A 22003-nucleotide genomic window follows, 5' to 3' on the forward strand; every position below is an offset into this window, starting at 1 on the left:
TAATGGCCTCTTCTAGAGTCCCCGGGGGGTTGTTAATCAGTTGCTGCCCCGCCTCGCCATCATTACACCCAAGAGCAAAACGAACGATTACCTGCTCCTGAAAAATTTCTGGCGAAGTCCCGCTACCAAACGCTTTCTGGGCAGTGTCCATAACTCGGTCCCCCCATTGTTCTATAGCCTCGTCCGCCCGCTGGCAAATAGAATTAAATTCCAGCTGTGAGGCGGCTCGCAAAGAAGTTCGACCAAACCTCTCCTCCATCCGGAGAACAACTTCTCGGAAACTTAACAGCGCGCCTCGTCGTCTGAGAATATCGAAGTACTTCAGGGCTGCCCCCTCGAGTGTGAGACTTAGGGCAAACAGAGAGTCGGGATCGCTCCACTGATGATATTCCGCGATAGTGGAGAACTTGGCATAAAACGGACCCCATTCTACGTCTCCGTTATATCTAACACCCTTAACTTCTGCTGGAATGTTTTTACTGACACAACTTCTTGTTCCCGGGGGAAGTAAACTCGGCAATTGACTCCGATTCGCAGTGGTCATCAACGTGTGACCTTGAACTGAACTAGGCCACCCCCCAATGCTAGGTACGAGCGACGGACTACCCCCTAATGCAGCTGACTGCCCAACCAACCTACCATAGTGATCAGAGCCCTGACCACTCGAGTTAGCCACACTAGGATGCGCGGACGCTAAGGGCAAGGTCGCGGAAGTACCCACTCGGGTGCACCATGCAACATGACCCGGGACCGGTGGGCCCGTGCTGGGAAGCACTGGGTAATCGGCAGTCCCCCCTGACGCGAATGAACCCAACGTAATAGTACTCGGGAGTCCGGAGCCTATACTTTCACAGCCAATCGATGATAGGGAATGACCTTGAGACACATTAACACTCTGTTCCCCCATAGACACAGGTGTAGACCTTCCGCTAGGTGCGGTCACTACAGGCATATCATGTCCGGATAGTGAACTAGGAACCCAAGGACTCCCCTGGCTGCTAGTCACTATGGGTTGACTGACCTTGACTTCCTGCATGGGTGGGGGTGACTGTGGCGGACATGCTTTCATCATACCCGCCAACATCTGGGTAATATTACCTAACTGGGCCCCCATATTTTCTCCATTGAACCCACCTGTGAGGTCACACTAGTCTCAAGGATATTTATATCCCCCCGCAGTGTATCTACTCTGCGGTTCATCTGGCCTAACTCCCCCTGTAACTTATCTACGACCCCCTCCAATATTGTCTGCCTCTCCTGGAGGAGCGCGTAGAACTCCTGAAAACCGGGTGTGTCCCCTGGACCCTCGGATATAGTTCCCTGGGTAAGTGACATGTCCCCCTCCCCATACTGAGTGACATTATCTGGGGCACTCTCCCCCTGGGGCATTGGTGTACTAACTACACCCGGGACGAACCTCACACTCCTGACAGGCGGGACTTTCCCTGAGCTGCACTCTAACGGGGTACTCTCCAGACCCATGCGGTCTATTCCCCCCCACCCGAGCGTACCAGCCCCCCTCGGGTCTCAAAGTCCTCCTGCCCAGACCGAAGGAACTAAACTCGCGGTCCATGACAGAAACCCGCCTTACACAAATATACACACTATAAAACTACATGTAATTATATAGCGGCTAGCCCGCTATATATATAGGCACAATACAAATAAATACAAATGAACTTTATTTAATAAAACAACTTTACATTATAAAAGTGTACAAAAATCCAAGATGGCGACGGCACTAGCCAACACGTGCTAGGCCGGCACCCCGCTGCCCAGACAAAAAACCCTGGTTCACAGCGTCAATATAGTATTTCTCTTATATATTACATAGTAAGGCTGTGATGGCGGTACAGAGAAACACTATGGTAAATATTCCGCACTTTATTAAAGCTTACCGTCGCCTATGTGTATATATATATAACAGTCTCAGAAGTTACAGCGTGTCTGGTCTGGACAACAGCCAAAGTAGAAGAGAGAGAGGAATGCGGGTACACGTCACACAATGTGTGCAGTGCACCACGTGACAAGAGGCAGCAGGGCAATTCGTGCCCGGTACCTACATGTCCACTACATTGATAACCACATCAGTGTTGTGACTATTGCCGATGTAACCGATTGTATATCATACTTTTTTTTATAAAAGCATGTTGTGCAGGCCCGTAGGAAGCAAATTCGGTTTGGGGGGCACAGTCATACATTTTCAGTTGACAGTTGAGGGGGCACTACCAAAACTTTTCTGACAAGCAAAAAAAAAAAAGAAGAAAGAAAAAAGGTCATCAGACGTTTTTATTGAGGGGGCACAAGCATATAGGATCTATGTTTACTATAGTTATCTATATATCGGCAAAATTATTGGAGGGGGGCATGCCCCCCCCCCCGTGCCCCCCGGTTCCTACGGCCATGTAATGTGTACCGGAAACTAGGCAGATTATGGTCCCATATGTTACTCAGGTACTTCTAAAAACAAATGGACAGATTTTTGCTGGAGGTTATTCTTGTGTTGTGTAAGCTAATACTTTTGCTGTTTACTGTGTACATGATAATAACTTCATACAATGTGCTTTTGTTATTCTTTTTCACCAGCATTTCAGATTTATGTTTTTCTCATTTTGTGTTGCAACTGAGAGAAGTACTTAAAAGATTATTAAGGAGATGGGCGAACATAGCGTGTAGAAAGCCTATAGCTTCAGTTTAGCTTCAGTTTAGTTTGTGAATTTAGTATTTAGAGTAAAGTTCTCATTATTGAAATTTATGAAATTATGATAAACAAAACTTTTCTGAGGAAAAATTTCTCGGCAACATTTATTCTTTATTTAAAAAAAAATTAATGTATTTGTGGGGTTCGAACCCTTGCAAAATCCTGAGTATCATTTCCTTCCGAGACTAGCACGCTAACCGCTAGACTACACAAGTCCTGATAGAGTGGCATTTTAATCATGTATGTGATATTACCCTTGACTTAATGGACTTTAAGTATTTCTCGAAAAGATGGGAATGTTATGTCATAAAAGTATATTTTTAAGGTATAGTGGGTCTTTGCTCCATATTTTTGGTAACCAAAAATGTATATTTTAATGCAAACTTTGAGGATTAACTTTCAAAAAAGTGGAGCAAAGATCCACTCATACCGAAAAATAGTCTTATAGTATGAGAAAGGGACTCTTTTTGCCCATTTTAGTGTGTGTATAATAATTCATAGGCAAATAATTTCAATCTTTGAGGGATTTTTGCAAATTGTAGAGATTTTACATAAAGTATATTTTAATATTTTAATGTTAGAGGAAATATGAAGGAAAATTTTGATATAAATGAAATTTAATTTTTCATTTTCATGTTCGTCACACTGTAGGCTTTTCGCTCGTCATGTTCACCCATCTTCTTTAAACAAGTCTCCTCTGTACTTTAATCGTTGACTTCACATTCATACATCACGTATCATCTACCCCAGTGCTGGCAACTTGGTAGCTGAAAAACTGCAGCGTTATGGTTTTATATTTTAGTTTTTCACCATAACGCTACAGATCCCGTTGGTGCAATTTACGGTGCAAGATTTTCTGTGCACTTAAGATGTATTTCACTTTTCAGCATTGGTCAATCAACTACCTTTCATTCACTAATTCTAGACATATTCTTTAACCATTCTGTATATTTTTTTTTCATCTCCTTACACTTTCTAGTCGTCTACATACAATTAACTCGCTTGTTGTGAATTTTACACCAAGCGAGTTTATTGGTCTGTAAAGAAAGGGTTAGATGGATAAAATATACAGGTTAGTTATAGAATATGACTGAACTAAGGAATGAAAGGTACTAGTAGTTTATTGACCAATGCTGGAAAGTAGCGAAATACATCCCTAATAAGGTGTGCAGAAAATCTTGCGACATAAATTGCATATATTCCCTATAAATATTTTTTCATGGCTTAAAACGTAAACGGATATTTAATCAATCTAAAGTTAAAGTGAACTTTAAAAATTATTAAAGATAACCAGAATTCTCTGATGAGACTGTACCTCTACTGGTCTGTATGTATCACAAAGGAAAAGTAGGATTTGAATTTGAAACTTTGCAACATGCAGCAATCACAGGTGCTTGGGGACAGGACCCCTCCCCCAATATATATTTAGAGCTTCCCAAGTTATTTTTTTCATGATTAATTTTTTAAAGCATATGCTAATGTATATTCGCAGTAGGAAGAGCCACTTCTATTGATGGACTTCAAGTTCTGAATTTCAGAAAAAGTTTATGTAAAACGCACCCAAATTCTGTGACTTCATTTTAACAGAATGCGTCATTTGGAGATATTTTCCAAAATTTATTATGTAGGCAGAGTTTCTTGAAAGTGTCCATAGGTATTGGAGGGAATGATGATGATGATGACTTCAAAGATTTGGTACACAGTCTTGAAATGGATTCTGATTTCTCTGAAAATGAAATGGGCTATCTTACACGATGGATCATTTTGATGAATGCTCACCAGAAATCAAATGTGTTCTCAATTATGTATCGCAAGAATTCTAAGAGACCCCTGTTACAGACCAGATTTGCAAATTTAACTAAAGTATTGAACAAGACAGTAGCTTTTTAATGAATGGTTTATGAAACAAAAAAACCATTGTAGTTAAAATGGTCTCATCCTGTTTTCCTACAGATACAGATATTAAACACAATAAAAAGGAAATTGGAAGGTTTTATACATCCTTCCAAAGGCACTTAGCTTCAGTGGAATATGAAGCTGTCACAATTTCTCTGTTATATTAGTAAAGCTGCACAGAGAAGGGACCTAAATTTCGATTCCTTACGTCCCTCGTGTTTCATGACAGGAAGCACACGGAGGGTGTGACCGGTCGGCAAGGGATGCTCACTTCTCCATGGCACCTGATCTCACCTCTGATGTCTTAGAGGTCCGTGTTTGCTGTATTTTGTAATGTTTTTAGGACTTTTGAGCTCGAATACTGTTCGTTATCTCCACAAATTTCATTCAAAGAAATGCTTCAGCCAGCTTTCAGAACAGTTGAAATGAACAATGAAGCAAGTTTCACTATCTGAAACCTTACCTGCATCTAGACGGGGTAAAATAAGGTATATTGGAGGTTATGTTGTTGCAAAGCTGAAGTACAAAATGTCGGTTAAAGTAAGAAATTCTTTGTTTGATAGAGACAAAGAAAATGAACTAAAAAAATTACATTCTCAACTGGATATTCTCAATAGCTTATGCATTTCCTATGATGATCTGAAGAATGTCACAAATGATCTGGAGAGCTTAGAAGAAATAAAGAGGAAGCAGAGTGATAGGGAAAGTCAGACCAATATAACAGATGTGGCTTATACCTTCTTTGCAGAACTTGAAATGAATGCCGTAAGGAACTAACACATAGCAATTTAGTAGAACAAGGAAAAAATCTTCACTATTACTTCAAACAAAAATCAAGGAAAATACCAAACTCTTTGATTCCTTCCTATTATGCATTCCTGCCAAGAAGTCTTGTGTAGAGAGAGAAGCTGAAGGTACATGTACTTTATTGAATGAAATTGAATTGATCTTGTCAGAGATTGTAGCATGCAGTGAAAATTACATTGATGTCTATTACACTATACTAGACTTGTTCCAGTGTGTCAATTTAAGTCAGTTCCGTAGACACTATCTAGCTCATGTTCGAAAAGAAAAGGGGAAGGCACTAAGAAAAAAGTTATGGAAAAATCCAAGAAAACTGCAGGTGAAAAATTCAGTATGAAAATTTGCATGGAAGATAACTCTGTAAAGAATATAGTGAGCCATCTAAGACTGAAGTCTGAATTAATGAATAATTCAAATTTTATGGAGAAATCATTTACTAAAAAAAATGCAAATTTTTAGCAAGGCGTATGATCTAACTCTTCAAAATAAACTTTAAAAATCTGAAATGAGCACTCGTGTGACAAAGAAGATTTTAGAAAGTGAGAGTATGACTTTCAGAAAGTGAGAGGGTGTCCTGTCCTAATTCATTTGTCCAATCCTCCAGTGAACTAGTATATGCATGTACAAATGTATCCGATGAAGAACAAGAAGCCACAGTAGATGAACAAACGGAAAAAGACACCGCACAGCAACAAGATGAGGAACCGGGACCAAGTGGGTAGACAGGAAATGTTAGGAAAACTTCTTCAGATGATTCATTTAGCAAGGAGGATTTACCTGATCAAGTGATAAACACAAAGGAAGTTGAAGAACAGGAGACTGAAACCAGTGAAAGTATCTTGTACAGAAAAGCAAGCAAAACAGAGACGGTTCTTATTCAAGAAAGGGAAAAGGGAAGGGAAAAGCAAAGGAAAGGAGGAAGAAAGGCAAAGTTTGTACAGGCATTGAGCAGGATAATTCTGAAAAATGTGTTTTTTGTAATGGGATAGATACTGGTGGAGAGGACTGGATAAGCTGTGACGTGTGTACAGAGTGGTATCACAGGAAATGCACCAATATAACAGACAAAGAATGGGATATATGTATACCCTTGAAGATGACTCTTTACCATTTGTGTGCCCACTTTGCGAGTAGATATGAAAAATTAATTTTCTTTCCATTTCATTTCATTGTGAGTATAAATTGTATTCATATTTGTTGAATAATAATCTTCATGTAGTATACAAGTACCATTATATTTATAGTTTGAGAAATTAACAGTGAAAACATTTGGGTATTTAATTCATTTGCCATCCAATTCAAGACATTGAAATTAATACAGCTTCCTGTTGTACTGAATTTTTGTAAATTTGTAATAAACGCTGAGATGGAAGGATGATAAATTCACTTTTACACAGTTCCGAATAGCCTCGCGGACTTCTGCACCATAGTGTTAGACACAACCGCACAATGTCTTTCTTACATCGCCTTCCATGCTTGTTTCGCTTGAGTGCCATTTTCCGGGACATCAAGAATTCAGACATTTTTGCATTATATTCTGGGAATAATTTATGAAAGATCGCTGATAAATCTTCATGATCATTCTTTTCCAAAGTTATTTGGTTGCTTTGATCAGGAGCAGGTTCTTTTTCAAAGCAATGAATAGAACTGTCCTTGTTATTTTTATTTGATCGTTTAAGATAGTATTTACATTAATTTCTGACATATTAATTTCACTGATTTGTTTGGCAAGATACCAAGGCAAGTGTGCTCTAATTCTAATAGTATGATTGTTCTCATCACCTGCTTGAGACATGTGTTCTTTGTAAAATAATGAATCATCCTGAGACTGTAACTCATTACTGTCAAATACATTACAAAATTTTAAAATTTTAATAGTATTAAGCACCATTTCAATGTTAGACTGTAAAAAAGTAAATACATTTCTGATTCCAACATTTTGTAAACTGCACTAACTTATGTATCTTAGTGTAATCTACTTGTATTCGAAATTTTATTGAAATCAGACCAAAACTACAGCAGGAGTATCGTTTTGAAGTAATTTCACAGATATTTATATTTTTAGTAACTATGGCAACACCGTTCTTCGAAATCAAAAACCGATGCACTAAATTATGTATCCTAGTGTAGTCTACTTGTGTGCCAGGTTATATTGAAATCAAACCAAAACTGTAGGAGAAGTAGCTTTTAAAAGGAATTTTACAGAAATTTCTTTTTTAGTAACCATGGCAACACCGTTCATCGAAATCAAAAATCGATGCACTAAATTATGTATCTTAGTGTAGTCTACTTGTATGCCAAATTACATGTATATTGAAATCAGACCAAAACTGTAGCAGGAGTAGCGTTTCAAAGGGATTTCACAGAAATGTCTATTTTAAGTTACCAAGGCAACAACGTTCATACAAATCAAAAACCTATGCACTAAATTATGTATCTTAGTGTAGTCTACTTTTGTGCCAAGTTATAATGAAATTATTTTTCACAATTTTTTTTTGAAAAATTGTTTACAGACAGACGGACGACGGACACCTTACTAAGGCATAAGCTCTTCTGGTATCTGACCCGTAGAGCTAAAAAGCTAAAAATAGACGATTTTAACAATGGATGAACTATAGATAAAGTACTTATTTTATAGACATTGGATTCCATTTACAATGTGCATGGAGATAAACTGACGTCTCTAAATCAAAGATGGATACAAAGAAATTTGCAAAGTTTGATGAATTCAATGGATAGGCTTTGTCCTCTACAAAATTGTTGGGGGAGTTACAAATACCTAAAAAAAAACATTGGCTAATTTGTTTTTACTTTCATAATGATTTACTGTAGCAACATTTGAATTAAATCAAAATTCATCAGACATAAATACACGAACTCATGCTTACCATAGCTTTTTCCCTAGATTTTCCTTTTTTTTCTTCATCATTCTCTTCTCATTCTTCTTCTGTTTCTCTTTCTTTTGCTGATGTTGTGACTCCGACAACTCCGATCCAGAACTTCTTGCAACAATTGCTCCTTATTACTGTTATATTCATCGCAACTTTAAATTCTAAATATATATAAATTTTGTCAAAAAAGATTATTCATTAATTATGTCCTTGCAGGGAAGAATATTTATTTCCAAGACGACCAGAGACCGATTACCTCTTTCTTTGGAAAGAAAAAAAAAGCACACACATGCACAAACAAAAAACAGAACAAACAATAAAACTTCTTTCGTAAACACATCAGAATTAATTTCATGAATATTTTGCATCAGTCAAGGTGATACTGTTTATTTTGTTAAAGAAGAAAGACATATTATCTATTTTCATTATTACTTAGTTCCAAAATTGAAATCTGCCAGCCCCCCCCCCCCTCCAACAACTCCCAACATGACTTATACAGTTTCGTAATAGTAGCTACGAAAGTTGTGGAAAAAATTATATCCCTTTGTATAAAAAAATTAAATGAAATTAATAAGAAAAAATGGGGATAGTATACTCATATTTCGAGTGAAGATTTAATCCCTTAATCTCCCCCCCCCCTTTTTTCCAATCATGTAAATTACTAAAATTATGTTTGTGTATAGAGTCTAATATTTTTTTTTAATCTGTGCATCAATGTTAATCCTACTGCGTACATTATTATATCAATATCATTGAGCCCACAGACTTTTCTGAATTTCAGGTTTTTCTGTACTTTTAAGTTCTGCATGATAGCGAGTGTCAGTGCACAAACAGAATTCGGTCCCTTTGTAAATGAAAATGTATACGATTCTTATGTAATATATGCTTATTTAATCATTTATATAAACATCATTTTTTTAAACTCTCAGATAATTGCAAAGACTTGAAATACGACAACTGCCTACTCCATATCTGATTGTTGGTGACTTTAATGCCCATAATCCGCTATGGGGTAGTGACAAAATCACAGATAAAGGAAAAAAAATAGAAGATGCAGTATCACAACATAATCTTTGTATACTTAATGACGGCTCGAACACTTACCTACATCCGGGCAATGGTTCATATTCTTCCATAGATATCACTTTAGTAGATCCTTCTTTACTCTTAGATTTTAACTGGTCAGTACATGACGATTTATGCGGGAGTGATCATTTCCCTATTATCGTTGAAGTGAATAATCCCCCAGAAAATAGTTATGTTCAAAACTGGAAACTAAACAAGGCTGATTGGATGAAATTTGAATACTTATGCTTACAAGATCTTTCGGCTGAGAAGTTTGAAAACCATCCTGATCCTATTAAAAAATTTACTGAAATACTATTAAACACAGCAAATAAATGTATACCTAAAACGTCGGCAAATTCTACTAAAACTAAAAAACCATGGTTTACAGAAGAATGCAATGATGCTATTAAAGCTCGCAAAAAAGCAGAAAAACTATTTAATAGATTACCAACATCAATGAATTTAAGCAATTTTCGCATATTTAGAGCAAAAGCTCGTAGAACTATAAATTTTAATAAACGAAAATCTTGGAAAAAGTTTGTTTCCAGCCTTAATACGCATACTCCGATAAATAAGGTTTGGAACGCAATAAGAAAAATAAAAGGAAAGGGTCCTCAAAGATATCAACATCTTAATATTGGAAATAAAATTATTACGAATAAAACAGAAATAACTAATGAAATAGCTAATACAATTTCTAAAAATTCTTCCACAAAGAACATGAGCCGTACATTTATTCCTTATAAAAATTCACAAGAAAAGGAAACCTTAGATTTTACATCTGAAAACCGGGAATGTTATAATCAACCATTTACTTTAAATGAACTGCAAAAGTCTTTAGATAAATCTCATGATACTGCGGTAGGACCGGACCAAATACATTATCAAATAATTAAACATCTTCCTAAAAACAGTAAAGAATGTCTCTTGCAAATTTTTAATTCTATCTGGGCACGAGGTCTTTTTCCACCTTCCTGGACGCAAGCAACAATTATTCCTATTCCAAAACCTGGAAAGGATCACACAGATCCTAATAATTACCGACCAATTGCTTTAACAAGCTGCTTATGTAAAACCATGGAAAGGATGATCAATGAACGCTTAATATGGTTTCTTGAAACCAATAACATTTTAACTAATATACAATGTGGTTTTAGAAAAAACCGAAGTACTATTGACCAGTTAGTAAGACTGGAAACGTATATTCGAGATGCCTTTATTAAAAAAGAGCATGTCGTATCTGTATTTTTTGACTTAGAAAAAGCATATGATACCACATGGAGATATGGCATCTTGAAAGATCTCTACAGTATGGGCCTTAAAGGACACTTGCCCAATTTTATAAAGAATTTTTTGAATGATAGACATTTTAAAGTACGCTTGGGGTCTACATATTCGGACAATTTTGAACAGGAAATGGGTGTGCCACAAGGAAGTATTTTATCTGTCACATTATTTAGCATAAAAATTAACAGTATAGCAGAAGTGCTTAAAAATGATATGCATGGAAGTCTATATGTCGATGATTTTGTTCTTTGTTTTAAATCCAAAAGTATGAATTATATTGAGCGAAAATTACAGCTTTGTCTAAACAAAATTCAAAATTGGGCTGATAAAAATGGATTTAAGTTCTCAAAAAGTAAAACCGCTTGCGTGCATTTCTGCTCTAAACGGAAAGCACATGATGAACCACATTTGTTTCTAGATAGAATCCCTATAAAAGTAGTAAAAGAGATAAAATTTTTAGGTATTATCTTTGACAGTAAACTCTCTTTTATCTCGCATATTAAAATGCTTAAAGAAAAATGTACAAAGGCATTAGATGTATTAAAAGTTATTGCAAATACAAAATGGGGGGCGGATAAAAATACTCTTTTAAAACTCTATCGTTCTTTAGTTAGATCTAAATTAGACTATGGTTGCATTGTATATGGTTCGGCAAGAACTTCATACATGAAAGCTCTTGACGCAGTCCATCATCAAGGCCTTCGACTGTGCTTAGGAGCTTTTCGAACTTCTCCTGTAAATAGTCTATACGTTGAAGCAAATGAGCCACCGCTGGACTTAAGAAGAATCAAACTTACCTTACAGTATATTCTCAAATTGAAGGCAAATATTAATAATCCTGCTTATGATTGTGTTTTTCATCCGCAGTACGAAAATTTATATGATAAAAGTAAAACATGTACAAAACCTATTGGTCTAAGATCTAGGAAACATATCAGGGATTCTGACTTACCTTTGGACATTATAAAACCTACAAGTTTCTCTGAAATACCGCCATGGAAATTAATTAAACCAAATGTAGACACATCTTTAACTGAATTTAAGAAATCAGAAACCAATTCTCTTGTTTTTAAACAAAAATTAGCCGAAATAAAACAATCTAAACATTCTACAGTCGAAATTTATACAGATGGTTCTAAAGACAAAAATAAAGTAGCAGCGGCTGCAGTGAATAAAAATAATGTTTTCTCTTTCAGGCTTCCAAATGAAGCTACAATATTTACAGCAGAGGCAAAAGCCATACAGCTTGCATTTGAATATATTAAATCTTCTAATAACAACTCTTTTACAATATTTTCGGACTCGCTTTCTTGCTTGCAATCTATACAAAATATGAATATCGATCAACCATACATTTTAGATATATTAGTTCAGTTCTATCATTTCACTCAACAAGGTAAAGTAGTTGACTTTTGTTGGATTCCAAGTCATATTGGCATCATTGGAAACACTAAGGCTGATAGTGCTGCAAAATTGGCACTTCAGTACGAAATTACCATTTTTAAAATCCCTTATACTGACCTAAAATATATTGTGAAACTTTATGTAAATTCTCTTTGGCAGATATATTGGGAATTTTGTGATACAAGTAAACTATATGCAATAGAAAACAAAGTTAACATATCATCTAACTTCGGCCTGAAACGTCAGGACGAAGTGATTATTTCAAGAATACGTATAGGTCATTCTAAAATAACACATGCATACTTATTAAATCGAGAACTTCAGCCAGAATGTATATCCTGTGACTGTCCGCTTACTATAAATCATATTCTTTTAGAATGTTCTGATTTTTCGCCTATTCGAAGTAGACTTTTCAATAATGTACGAACGATGCGTGAACTGTTTACAAATGTTAATGTTAATACAATTTTAGATTATTTACATGAAACTGATTTTTACAGTAAAATCTAAAGGTACACAATGTAATTATTTTTTGATAAACATAGAGAGAGATTTATTTTAAACTTTTAAAATATTTTTAAATTTTTAAGTCCGTCGGATGGGACGTTAAATGGTGCCCCGTGTCAAGGATTGCAACCCCCTTGGCACGCAAAAGATCGTTTTTCTGGTTTTCGGAAAAGAGTAGGCTCACTGGGGGCCGCCAGAGAAACCAAAAATCTTTCAAAACCGATCATACAGAATTAATTTTCCGCCGAAATATGGCTGAAATATTGCCGACTCGGCGTTAAACCCTAATCAATCAATCAATCAATCAAAGACTTGAAATAAAATTACAAGTTATTTACTTACGTGTAAATCAAACGCCACACGTTCAATACGAGTAACTTCACATCATAGGAACACAAAGGAACTTCAAAGTGCACAAATTTTAATGACGTCATACCTACAAGATCGCTATAAATATGTAACTAAAGCTCTCTATTATTATTTATTATGATGTACGTAAAATCATTTTATTTTGTGGGAAAAGAGATATTCAATAGCTTAATTAGAACAAAGGAAATGCATAAACTTTTACCAAAATTTTAATTTGCATATTATATTGATTTACAAAGACAAATTTCAATAAAAGTGATCAAGCTATTAATGAACACCTACACATGTACAATGAAGCAATATAACTTGTACATCGTACTGAGTAGAATATTATGCATTTTCTTTTTCAGAGGTAATGGAACATGTAAATATTGTGTACATTTATTGTTTTCCTTGGTAAGTTTCAATGACAGACACCAAGATCGTTATTAAGAGGCATGTACTGGTACTGTGTGTATCTGGGACAAGCCCAAGAAAACATAAGAGCCAATGGAAAAAGACAGGATCAGAGGATTGATCTGCAGAGAAATACTGCATTTACTACAGAGAAAAAAGTATAGGAGATAACGAACAGTATTCAAGCTCAAAAGTCCATTATACAATACAAAATAGGAGCAGAGCAAACACGGACCTCCAAACATCAGAGGTGGGATCAGGTGCCATGGAGGAGTGAGCATCCCCTGCCGACCGGTCACACCCGCCGTGTGCTCCTTGTCATGATCGGGAAATAACGGGAAAATCCGTCAACAATTCAGTGTGTAAATAATGGCCTAACAATTAGTATGAAAAACGTCAGTCAGCATTTGACTCAATGATAAATTGTATTTGCTGACAAGGTCATTGTATCGACCATAGAACTTACGAAATGACGACTTTAGACGAGACAGCTGATATTCTTGTTTCATCAACTTATTTGTCAATAAATTACCTCGTTTTAGAAATTGTACATACGTAGAGCATGCTCTTGCGTATCGAATCAACTGAGAGATATATACCCCGTATGCAGGTGATGATGGTATATTGCTGCATAAGTAAAGGAAGTTGACGATTGAAAAGTTAAAGTCATCACGTTTATCATAAAGCTTGGTTGTTAGATTACCATTAACGTCTTTTTCAAGTAAAATATCCAAATATGAAACAGATGCGTCGGACTCTGTGGTATCTTTTATCTCAAGTTCACCAGGATATATCGTATCGACATAAGAATGAAAATAGCTTTATGAAACAGATGTGTCGGACTCTGTGGTATAAAACAAAGTTAACAGATCATTTGACTTCGACCTAAAATGTCAAGACGAAGTGATTAATTCAAGAATACGTATTGGCCATTCAAAAATTACACATGCATACTTATTGAATCGGTAGTTTCAGCCAGAATGTATATCCTGTGGCTGTCCGCTAACTATAAATAGTATTCTTTTGGAATGTTCTGATTTTACACCTATTCGAAGTAGATGTAATGTGAGAACGATATATGAACTTTTTACAAATGTCAATGTTTATACAATTTTAGAATATTTACATGAAACTGATTTTTACAGTAAAATTTAGAAATAATTTAAGCAATTTTGATGAGAAATACATAGATCATTTAATTTTTTTACAGCTTACGTATTTTTAAATTTTCAGTCAGTCGGATGGGACATTAAATGATGCCCCGTGTCAAGGATTACAACCACCTTGGCAGGGACAGACATTAATTTTCAGATTCACTTGCCCTTCGGGCAAGTGATCTCAAACTTTGACTTATCCGAATGAAAAACTTGGTTGCCCAAGAAGAAAATTATTTATTACTGTAAACGTTATGATATAAAAAATGTGACCAAATGCACTATTGTCAATTTGGCAAGTTGAGCTACCTGAAAAAAAATTTCGATACTGCATTCGTACATAAATGTATACCACTGTACTTGTAAATTCAACCTGTTAACACACACTGCCATGAAGCAATAACCCCCCTTTTCCTTTTAATATAATTCATATTTTAAAAAAATTATTTTCGGTAGGATCCTTTTGTGAATCGTGATTTTCATAGATAACTGTAAAGCAACGCTTAAGGAAGATAGTTGCTACGAAACATCTTATCTTGATCAGGATACATTGTGTTACACTGTACTTAAATAAAATGTATTCTGTGCGTGAATAAATAATCTAATTTCCTAATTAGAAGTTAACACAATTTTGTTAGACGTAGAGCGTATTTACTACGAAAGAAAATAACGAACACGATTTTTAAATGAACGGTATAATCCAGAAACGCTAGCAAGGAATTCTGAATGCAAAAACATTGTCAGTTGCGGAAATCAAGTGTTCAATTTATTGTATTACAGTGTACTTATAAATTAATGTAAACTAAATAAATATGTACATCTGTATAAAAAAAATTCACTTGCCCGATCGGACAAGTACGTCGACAATTTCACTTGCCCGAACTGATAATTTACTTGTCCCGGGCAATCGAACAACCGTTAATGTCGATCCCTGCTTGGCACGCAAAAGATCGTTTCTCAGGAATTCAAAAAAGAGTAGGCTCACTGGGGGCCGCCAGAGAAACCAAAAACATTTCAAAAACCGGTCTTACAAACTAAATTATCCGCCGAAATAAGGCTGAAATATTGCCGACTCGACGTTAATAAACAATCACTCTAGTAAAATATCCAAATATGAAACAGATGTGTCAGACTCTGTGGTATCTTTTATTCCAAGCTCCCCGGGATAAATCGTATTGACCTAAGAATGGAAATAAACATTGTTAATTGACAGTACGTCGTCGATATATCTAAATATCACAAAGTTTTCAGACAAAAAATGTCTGATTTACTTACGTTTGAAAATATCTTTGGAATCATATTACCAGTAAAAGCTTGCAACACATAATTTGACATGTTGTCTGCATAGACTGAAGACTTACGCAATCGTGTTTTGAAAAAAAAGAGATCAAGACAATTTTATTTTGAGTTTAATGCAAACAATTTTATGCCCCCGCCATAAAATGGCTTGGGGCATATAATGTTACCATGTTCCGTCATTATTGACTTTCCGTTCATTATACACAGTGTGTAGATGTGCATATTACCAGGAAATTCCGATTCCATTATTTTTGCCTTATGAGTTTTGCCTATTATTGAAGAAACTTTCCAGCTAGGTAATAAGGAAATCCACTGGAATCAGCTTTTGTAATGAAATTTTTTGTGAAATATTTTATGACCTTAAAAGACCCTTATTGATTTTGAGATCAAAATATTAATGATTTCACACACACACACACACACACACACACACACAATCTTGGATAGTTCTCACCCCCCCCCCCCCTCCCCCTCTTCATAAACAAATTCATATGACTACATCATAATCCTGTTTCCATCAATTATTTAAATGTGTAAATTGTCATGTGTTGGACATGGACTTGCACTCATTAACAAATCGAAATCACTGAGGAAATTTAAATAACAGCTTGTCAGCATAACTCCTGCACCGAATTTCCTGAAACTTTGTAGGTATTTCAGACTTAATGTATAAATTTGTATATAACCAAGAAATTTTGATTCCATTATTTATCTAGAAACTTCAGCCCTATTAAGGTATTAGGGGTGTAATGGTCAGTAATTCAGATATTGCCAAACACATCAGAACTAAGGTGAAGTACATTTAATAATTCATTTCAGCAAGTCTGGTAAAATTTTAACCACAGGAAAAGTTTTTACACACTACCCTTTACGGCTTCATTTCCAATAATGAACAGTTGGTTACCACAAGTATTTTTTATTTTTAGTTGGAATAATCAATCTTATTATAAGTTTTTTTTCCTGATATGATATTCTAAAATAAAATTAAATTCATTTGCATCGTCATTTTAATTAAGTAAGGAAATGCTAACATCAAATGAGTCAGTACTCGTTCACAAAGACAACATTTTGACATGGAAAATACTGACTAATTTCATTCCTAAAAAAAATTATGAGTGCAGAACCAAAAAAGTTTTATTGCTTTCAAAGTACATGTATATATGATTATAATAAAACAAAAATAAAATCAATTCCATCCACACATTTCTGAAATATCATTTGCCAATCTAGGGTACCCCCCTATTGAAAAAAATCAATTTCTGCACTAAAATTCCTTTATCATCCCAATTAAGAATAATGATACTTCATGTTAACAATGATTATTTATTAAAACACTTTTACTAAATAAATATATAAAAATTTAATCATTTGACCTTGATATATGACCTTGACCTTTGAAATCCTTAAATATTTGTAATTCAACTAACGTCGACTATGACTAAAAAGGAATCTATATTTGAGCATGTTTACATTACATTTTAGTCCCTTGTCTGATCATTGAAAACATCACCTGACCTCAAAAGAAAATTTATTTCACTCACTAGGGATTACAGTATAATATTATGTGTGATATATCAAATACAAAATACAACATTCTTTTTTTTTTGCTTTCATATACAATTGGTACACAAGACACACATAATTACATGGATTTTACTTGTCAAAAAATTCAGATAATTTAGGCCTTAAAAAAAAATTGTGTGTTTCGGGTAACATTGATGAAAAAATTAGGATAGGGAGGTAGGGAATTTTTTTTTTTTTTTTTTTTTTTGATTTTTTTTTTATTTATGACCACTGAAATGTAATGAGAATATAATTTTATATTATATTTAACTCCAACATGTTTGAAAAACATCAGACAACTAAATTTTACAGAGTTTCATATCATTTTATTTTTTTCCATTTTCTCTTCATTTTAGTACCGTATATACTCGCCTATAAGTCGGTCTGCCTATAAGTCGGTTGTATTTTTTGAGGTAATTTTGGTAGGATTTGCCATTGACCCGCTAATAAGTCGGTACAAATTATTGCCGGAATTGGTTGACAATTTCAAATCAATGCTCTGATGTTTTAAACCTGGTTTTAATTAATATTTTTAGAAATGACGCCAATATTTAATTCTAAGTCATTAAACAAATAAGGAATTCACACTTAAGGTAAAAATAAACTACAATACAATAACTAAAATATGTAAATACTTGTATTTTATGTATAATCTTAGCATACATAAATGATATACTATATCCAGAATTTATTCAACGCTAATCGCCGGAAATGTTTATAAAATACTATATTTGGTTGTCCAGAAAAATGCCAGTTTTTTCAATGACTCGCCTATAAGTTGGATATAGAGTTTGTGACCAAAATTTAACTCCCAAAAAACCAACTTATAGGCGAGTATATACGGTAAATGCGAGCGGTTAAGTTCCAAATATGAGTTCGACCCTTGTCAAGTTGTGGGTACGATGCAGTGGTTTCGTTCTGAATCGAAATGATGACAGTTAATGGATACTTTAAAATTCTTCTATCAAATCTCTTCTGCAAGAGAAAACTTTCATTTTACACAAATCACATATTCTTAATCATTAACTGATTAGGATGGTTTTAATTATTATATATATCTATAATGTTTATTCACCAATCAAGGGCCCTCAGGGGGCATATACAGTTATTTCAGTATGATTATATTTAAATAATATTAAAGTATACTGTGCTATGAAAGAATATAAATCATATCTGTCATGAAGTTACAAATGAAAGATCTACAATACCACAAGTAAGATACTCGTGTAAATGCAAGATTTGTAAGTAAACATATAATCACAATAGTCTGAAACTTGGTCAAAAATATTATATTTACATTTCGTATGCAGTTTGAATTCAGAACAATAGCATCTTTGTTTATACAATTCATTATTGTAATTTTGAAGAAATATTTTTTACCAGTGAAGGTTTTCGACATTCAAAGAAGGTTGTAATTGTGTTAATGTTAATTAGCTAGTTATTGTTTATTTCTCTCCAAAACATTCAAACAGGCTTTGTTTTATGAAAAAAACATCTAAAATATTCTAACACAAATTCATCAAAATCTATGAATTGAAGAAAAATCTCTTTGAAAGATACTTAGATAGAAAATATTTTCAGTACTTATTCATTATTTGTGCTGTTTGTATGACAGAATCAATCTAATTGACAAGAACATCTATTAAGCCATTTACTCTCTACTGACAGCTACCGTACACCAGTATGTTTCCTACACACCTGTGTGTTTGTACACACACGTGTACGTTGGTTCATACTTTCACCTGTGTGCTTGTATACACGTTGGCTTATACATACGCAACTCAGGTACGAAACCACGCGGGTCGAACACGTAATCGGAAGGTAACAAGACAATATCATTTCAGCTATGTCACAAAACTTTTAAATTATAGAAATATCAGTGTCAAAATTATCGAAAAGATTTCCCATTCCATGCTGCCGGACCCGTCATAAAAACGCTTGCATGTTGATTTAAATATCGTTAATGTTCACTGAAAGCCTAAGCGTTTTAAAGACTTTTCTTAGGAACGAGAAAAAATATTCTGATAAAAACGGATTTTACATAGAAAAAATAGGAATTTTAATCGGATAAATACGGACATCGAAAAAAAAATGTTAGGATCGGTGCATTTTTATAGGTTAGGTCGGGTTACCCGAAACACACAATTTTTTTAATTTTAGGCCTTAGGAATAACAGTGTCCAATGTTTTCCTACAAGAAGTAACCCGAGCTTGGCCATGACTGTTTTTGCTAATAAAATATTTCGAAGTCCATCCTCACCCTCCCTCATGTGAATTTTTCGAAGATTTGGAAGACACAAACCAGACCCTGCAACATTTTCTGCTGTTGTCATCTTCATCACACAGCTGCAATTAATGGATTTAATGATCCAATGTTTTTGGTTTTCTCTCTGTTAAATGCCAACTGATTTTTCACTGCTTCAGGTGAAAACGAAAAGTCTTTGAGATATTTATCTGTTACTTTCTCGTGCTTCATGAGCCAGCCTAGTGATCTTACATCCTCAAGGGCATTGTGTGCATCATATGTTGCAGCTAGTAGGTTTCTGACAAGACTTTCTTGTTTGTATGAACTTTGTCCAGGAAAAATCTTTTTCAACAAAGGTAGACTGTCAACAAAGCCTATCAAAACATCACATAACTCGGATACACGATCCACGGATGCAAGTGCTGTCATGAAGACAGGGAAATCGAAATTTTTGCCATTGTGAGCAATCAAGATGACTTTCTTGTAGAATTTTAGCCAATCTAGAAATTTCGACACATCCGAGTCAATAGTTTCAGTCTTTACCTCCTTCCCATTTACCATTAATACATTGGATGAAGACTCAGTGATTCCACTAATTCTCTAGATCTGGGCTTCCTGTGACTGTGGAATCTTAGGAAGCACATAGCAGTTGAACTCCCTCTGTGATTTGGAGGTCATGTCAGATGCCGAAATCTGTGTTATATGTGGAATCCTTCCTCCACGAACTGCAAAAAACAAATCAAATTTAAATAATATTTACAATGATTATACAAGTAGCAACATGTTTATACAATAAATATTTTATTATTCGATAATTTTCTTTTTAGTATTGGTTACTTACTTAGATCAGTTGTCTCCAGATCAAAGGTAACATATGCAATTCTGTCTTGAGGAGACCTGGGAATAGGTTTAAAATATCCCTTGGATACAGGACTAGGAATTTGTTCAATATCAACATTATCCTCATGTCCAACACCTAAATAAATAAAGTGTAACAATAATATAAAAAATGCAAATAAATAACAATCTGTCTCTTCATATGAAAAAGTAATATTTAAAAAAATGAATTTACATGAAAATAATTTTATAACCATTGAAAAATCTTTACATATGCCCTCAACATGTTCAATGTTCATAATAGCATAAAAATACTATAACTCATAACTGACCAGATTGGTAAGAAACTCCCTCTGAAGCTTCCATAGCCCCTTTTGTCACTGCCCTCTCCTGCTTTAGCATAAGTCTCCTCCTTTTCTGGGATGGCAGCTTTGCTTTCTCCTGTATGTAGTGTCGGTGCTTCAGCTGCTTCTCCGCATAGGCTTCTGTGTATCTTCCTGGTGATACTCCAGCTTCTGCATGTGCCTATTAAATTCATTCATGTAATCAATGAAACAGATTAGTTTACAACTGAACTGTTTAGCACAAAACAATGAATTATCAATATGAAAAAGGGGAAAAAACTGATTTTATTAAGATAGCAAATTGGATATGCATGTGCTTTTCAAGGTAGAAAAATTTTGTTATCTTTAAAATTTTTTACATACAAAGATTTGAATGTCCTTATATGCAAGTAGTTTTGATGTGATGATTTTTTGCAAGTATGCCCCTTTTTGAATTATACTGTGTATTTAAAATACACTGTGCCATTCATTACGTGTTGCATTGTCGAGTTTTTGGGGAGCGTGGGGTATGTGAGCTTGCTCACTTTTTCTTTCATTTTCCATTTGTATAATTTCTCATTTGTATTGTATTCTTTTCCATTTGTATAATTTTTCATTTGTATTGTACAATTTTTCATTTGTATTGTATAATTTTACAATGGAGATGGAAAAGCATACTCTACAAATGAGAAATTATACAAATTGAAAATTATACAATACAAATTGAAAATTATACAATACAAATTGAAAATAACACAATGCAAATAAAAATTATACAATAAAAATTATGCAATACAAATAAAAAAAATTATACAATACAAATGGAGAATTTTACAATACAAATGCAAAATTAAACAATACAAATGGAAAAGATCGAATTTTGCAACGTTTGACATGCCATAGGTATTTTACCAGAAAATACAGGTCAAAGTTTGAATTTAGTCGTGGTCCAATGGTTTTTGACAGAATAATCCCTGTTGAACTTTGAAAAAATAAGAAATGTTCAGTTTCCGCTCTCTAACTTTTATAGGGGTGTATGTATAAGGTTGGAATTGCATATGCAGGTATTTTACCAGAAAATACAGGTCAAGTTCGAATTTGGTCCTGTTCAGATGATTTTTGACAGTTATTCCCCTTGAACTTGGAAAAGATTTAAAAGTTCATAATTTCTAATCATCATCTCGCGATCGGCTACAAATTCTGCAATTTACAATTTGAAATTTTGGTTGCCTGTGGGGGCATAGTTTACATTAAACCAAG

At 34.5% G+C, this 22003-nt stretch overlaps 1 protein-coding gene across 1 annotated transcript; it reads right to left on the bottom strand.

Moving 5' to 3' along the window:
- Window positions 1-19676: 19676 nt before the first annotated feature.
- LOC133196255 (protein PML-like) lies at window positions 19677-20144 on the bottom strand. Its single transcript, XM_061332175.1, has one exon. The coding sequence runs from the start codon at window positions 20142-20144 to the stop codon at window positions 19677-19679; it is 468 nt and encodes a 155-aa protein (XP_061188159.1).
- Between the last annotated feature and the right edge of the window lie 1859 nt (window positions 20145-22003).

The sequence above is a fragment of the Saccostrea echinata genome, unplaced genomic scaffold (assembly GCF_033153115.1).
Source record: "Saccostrea echinata isolate AGI-Se365-2 ecotype Australia unplaced genomic scaffold, CSIRO_AGI_Sech_v1 ptg000001l, whole genome shotgun sequence".
Taxonomy (NCBI): Eukaryota; Metazoa; Mollusca; class Bivalvia; order Ostreida; family Ostreidae; genus Saccostrea; species Saccostrea echinata.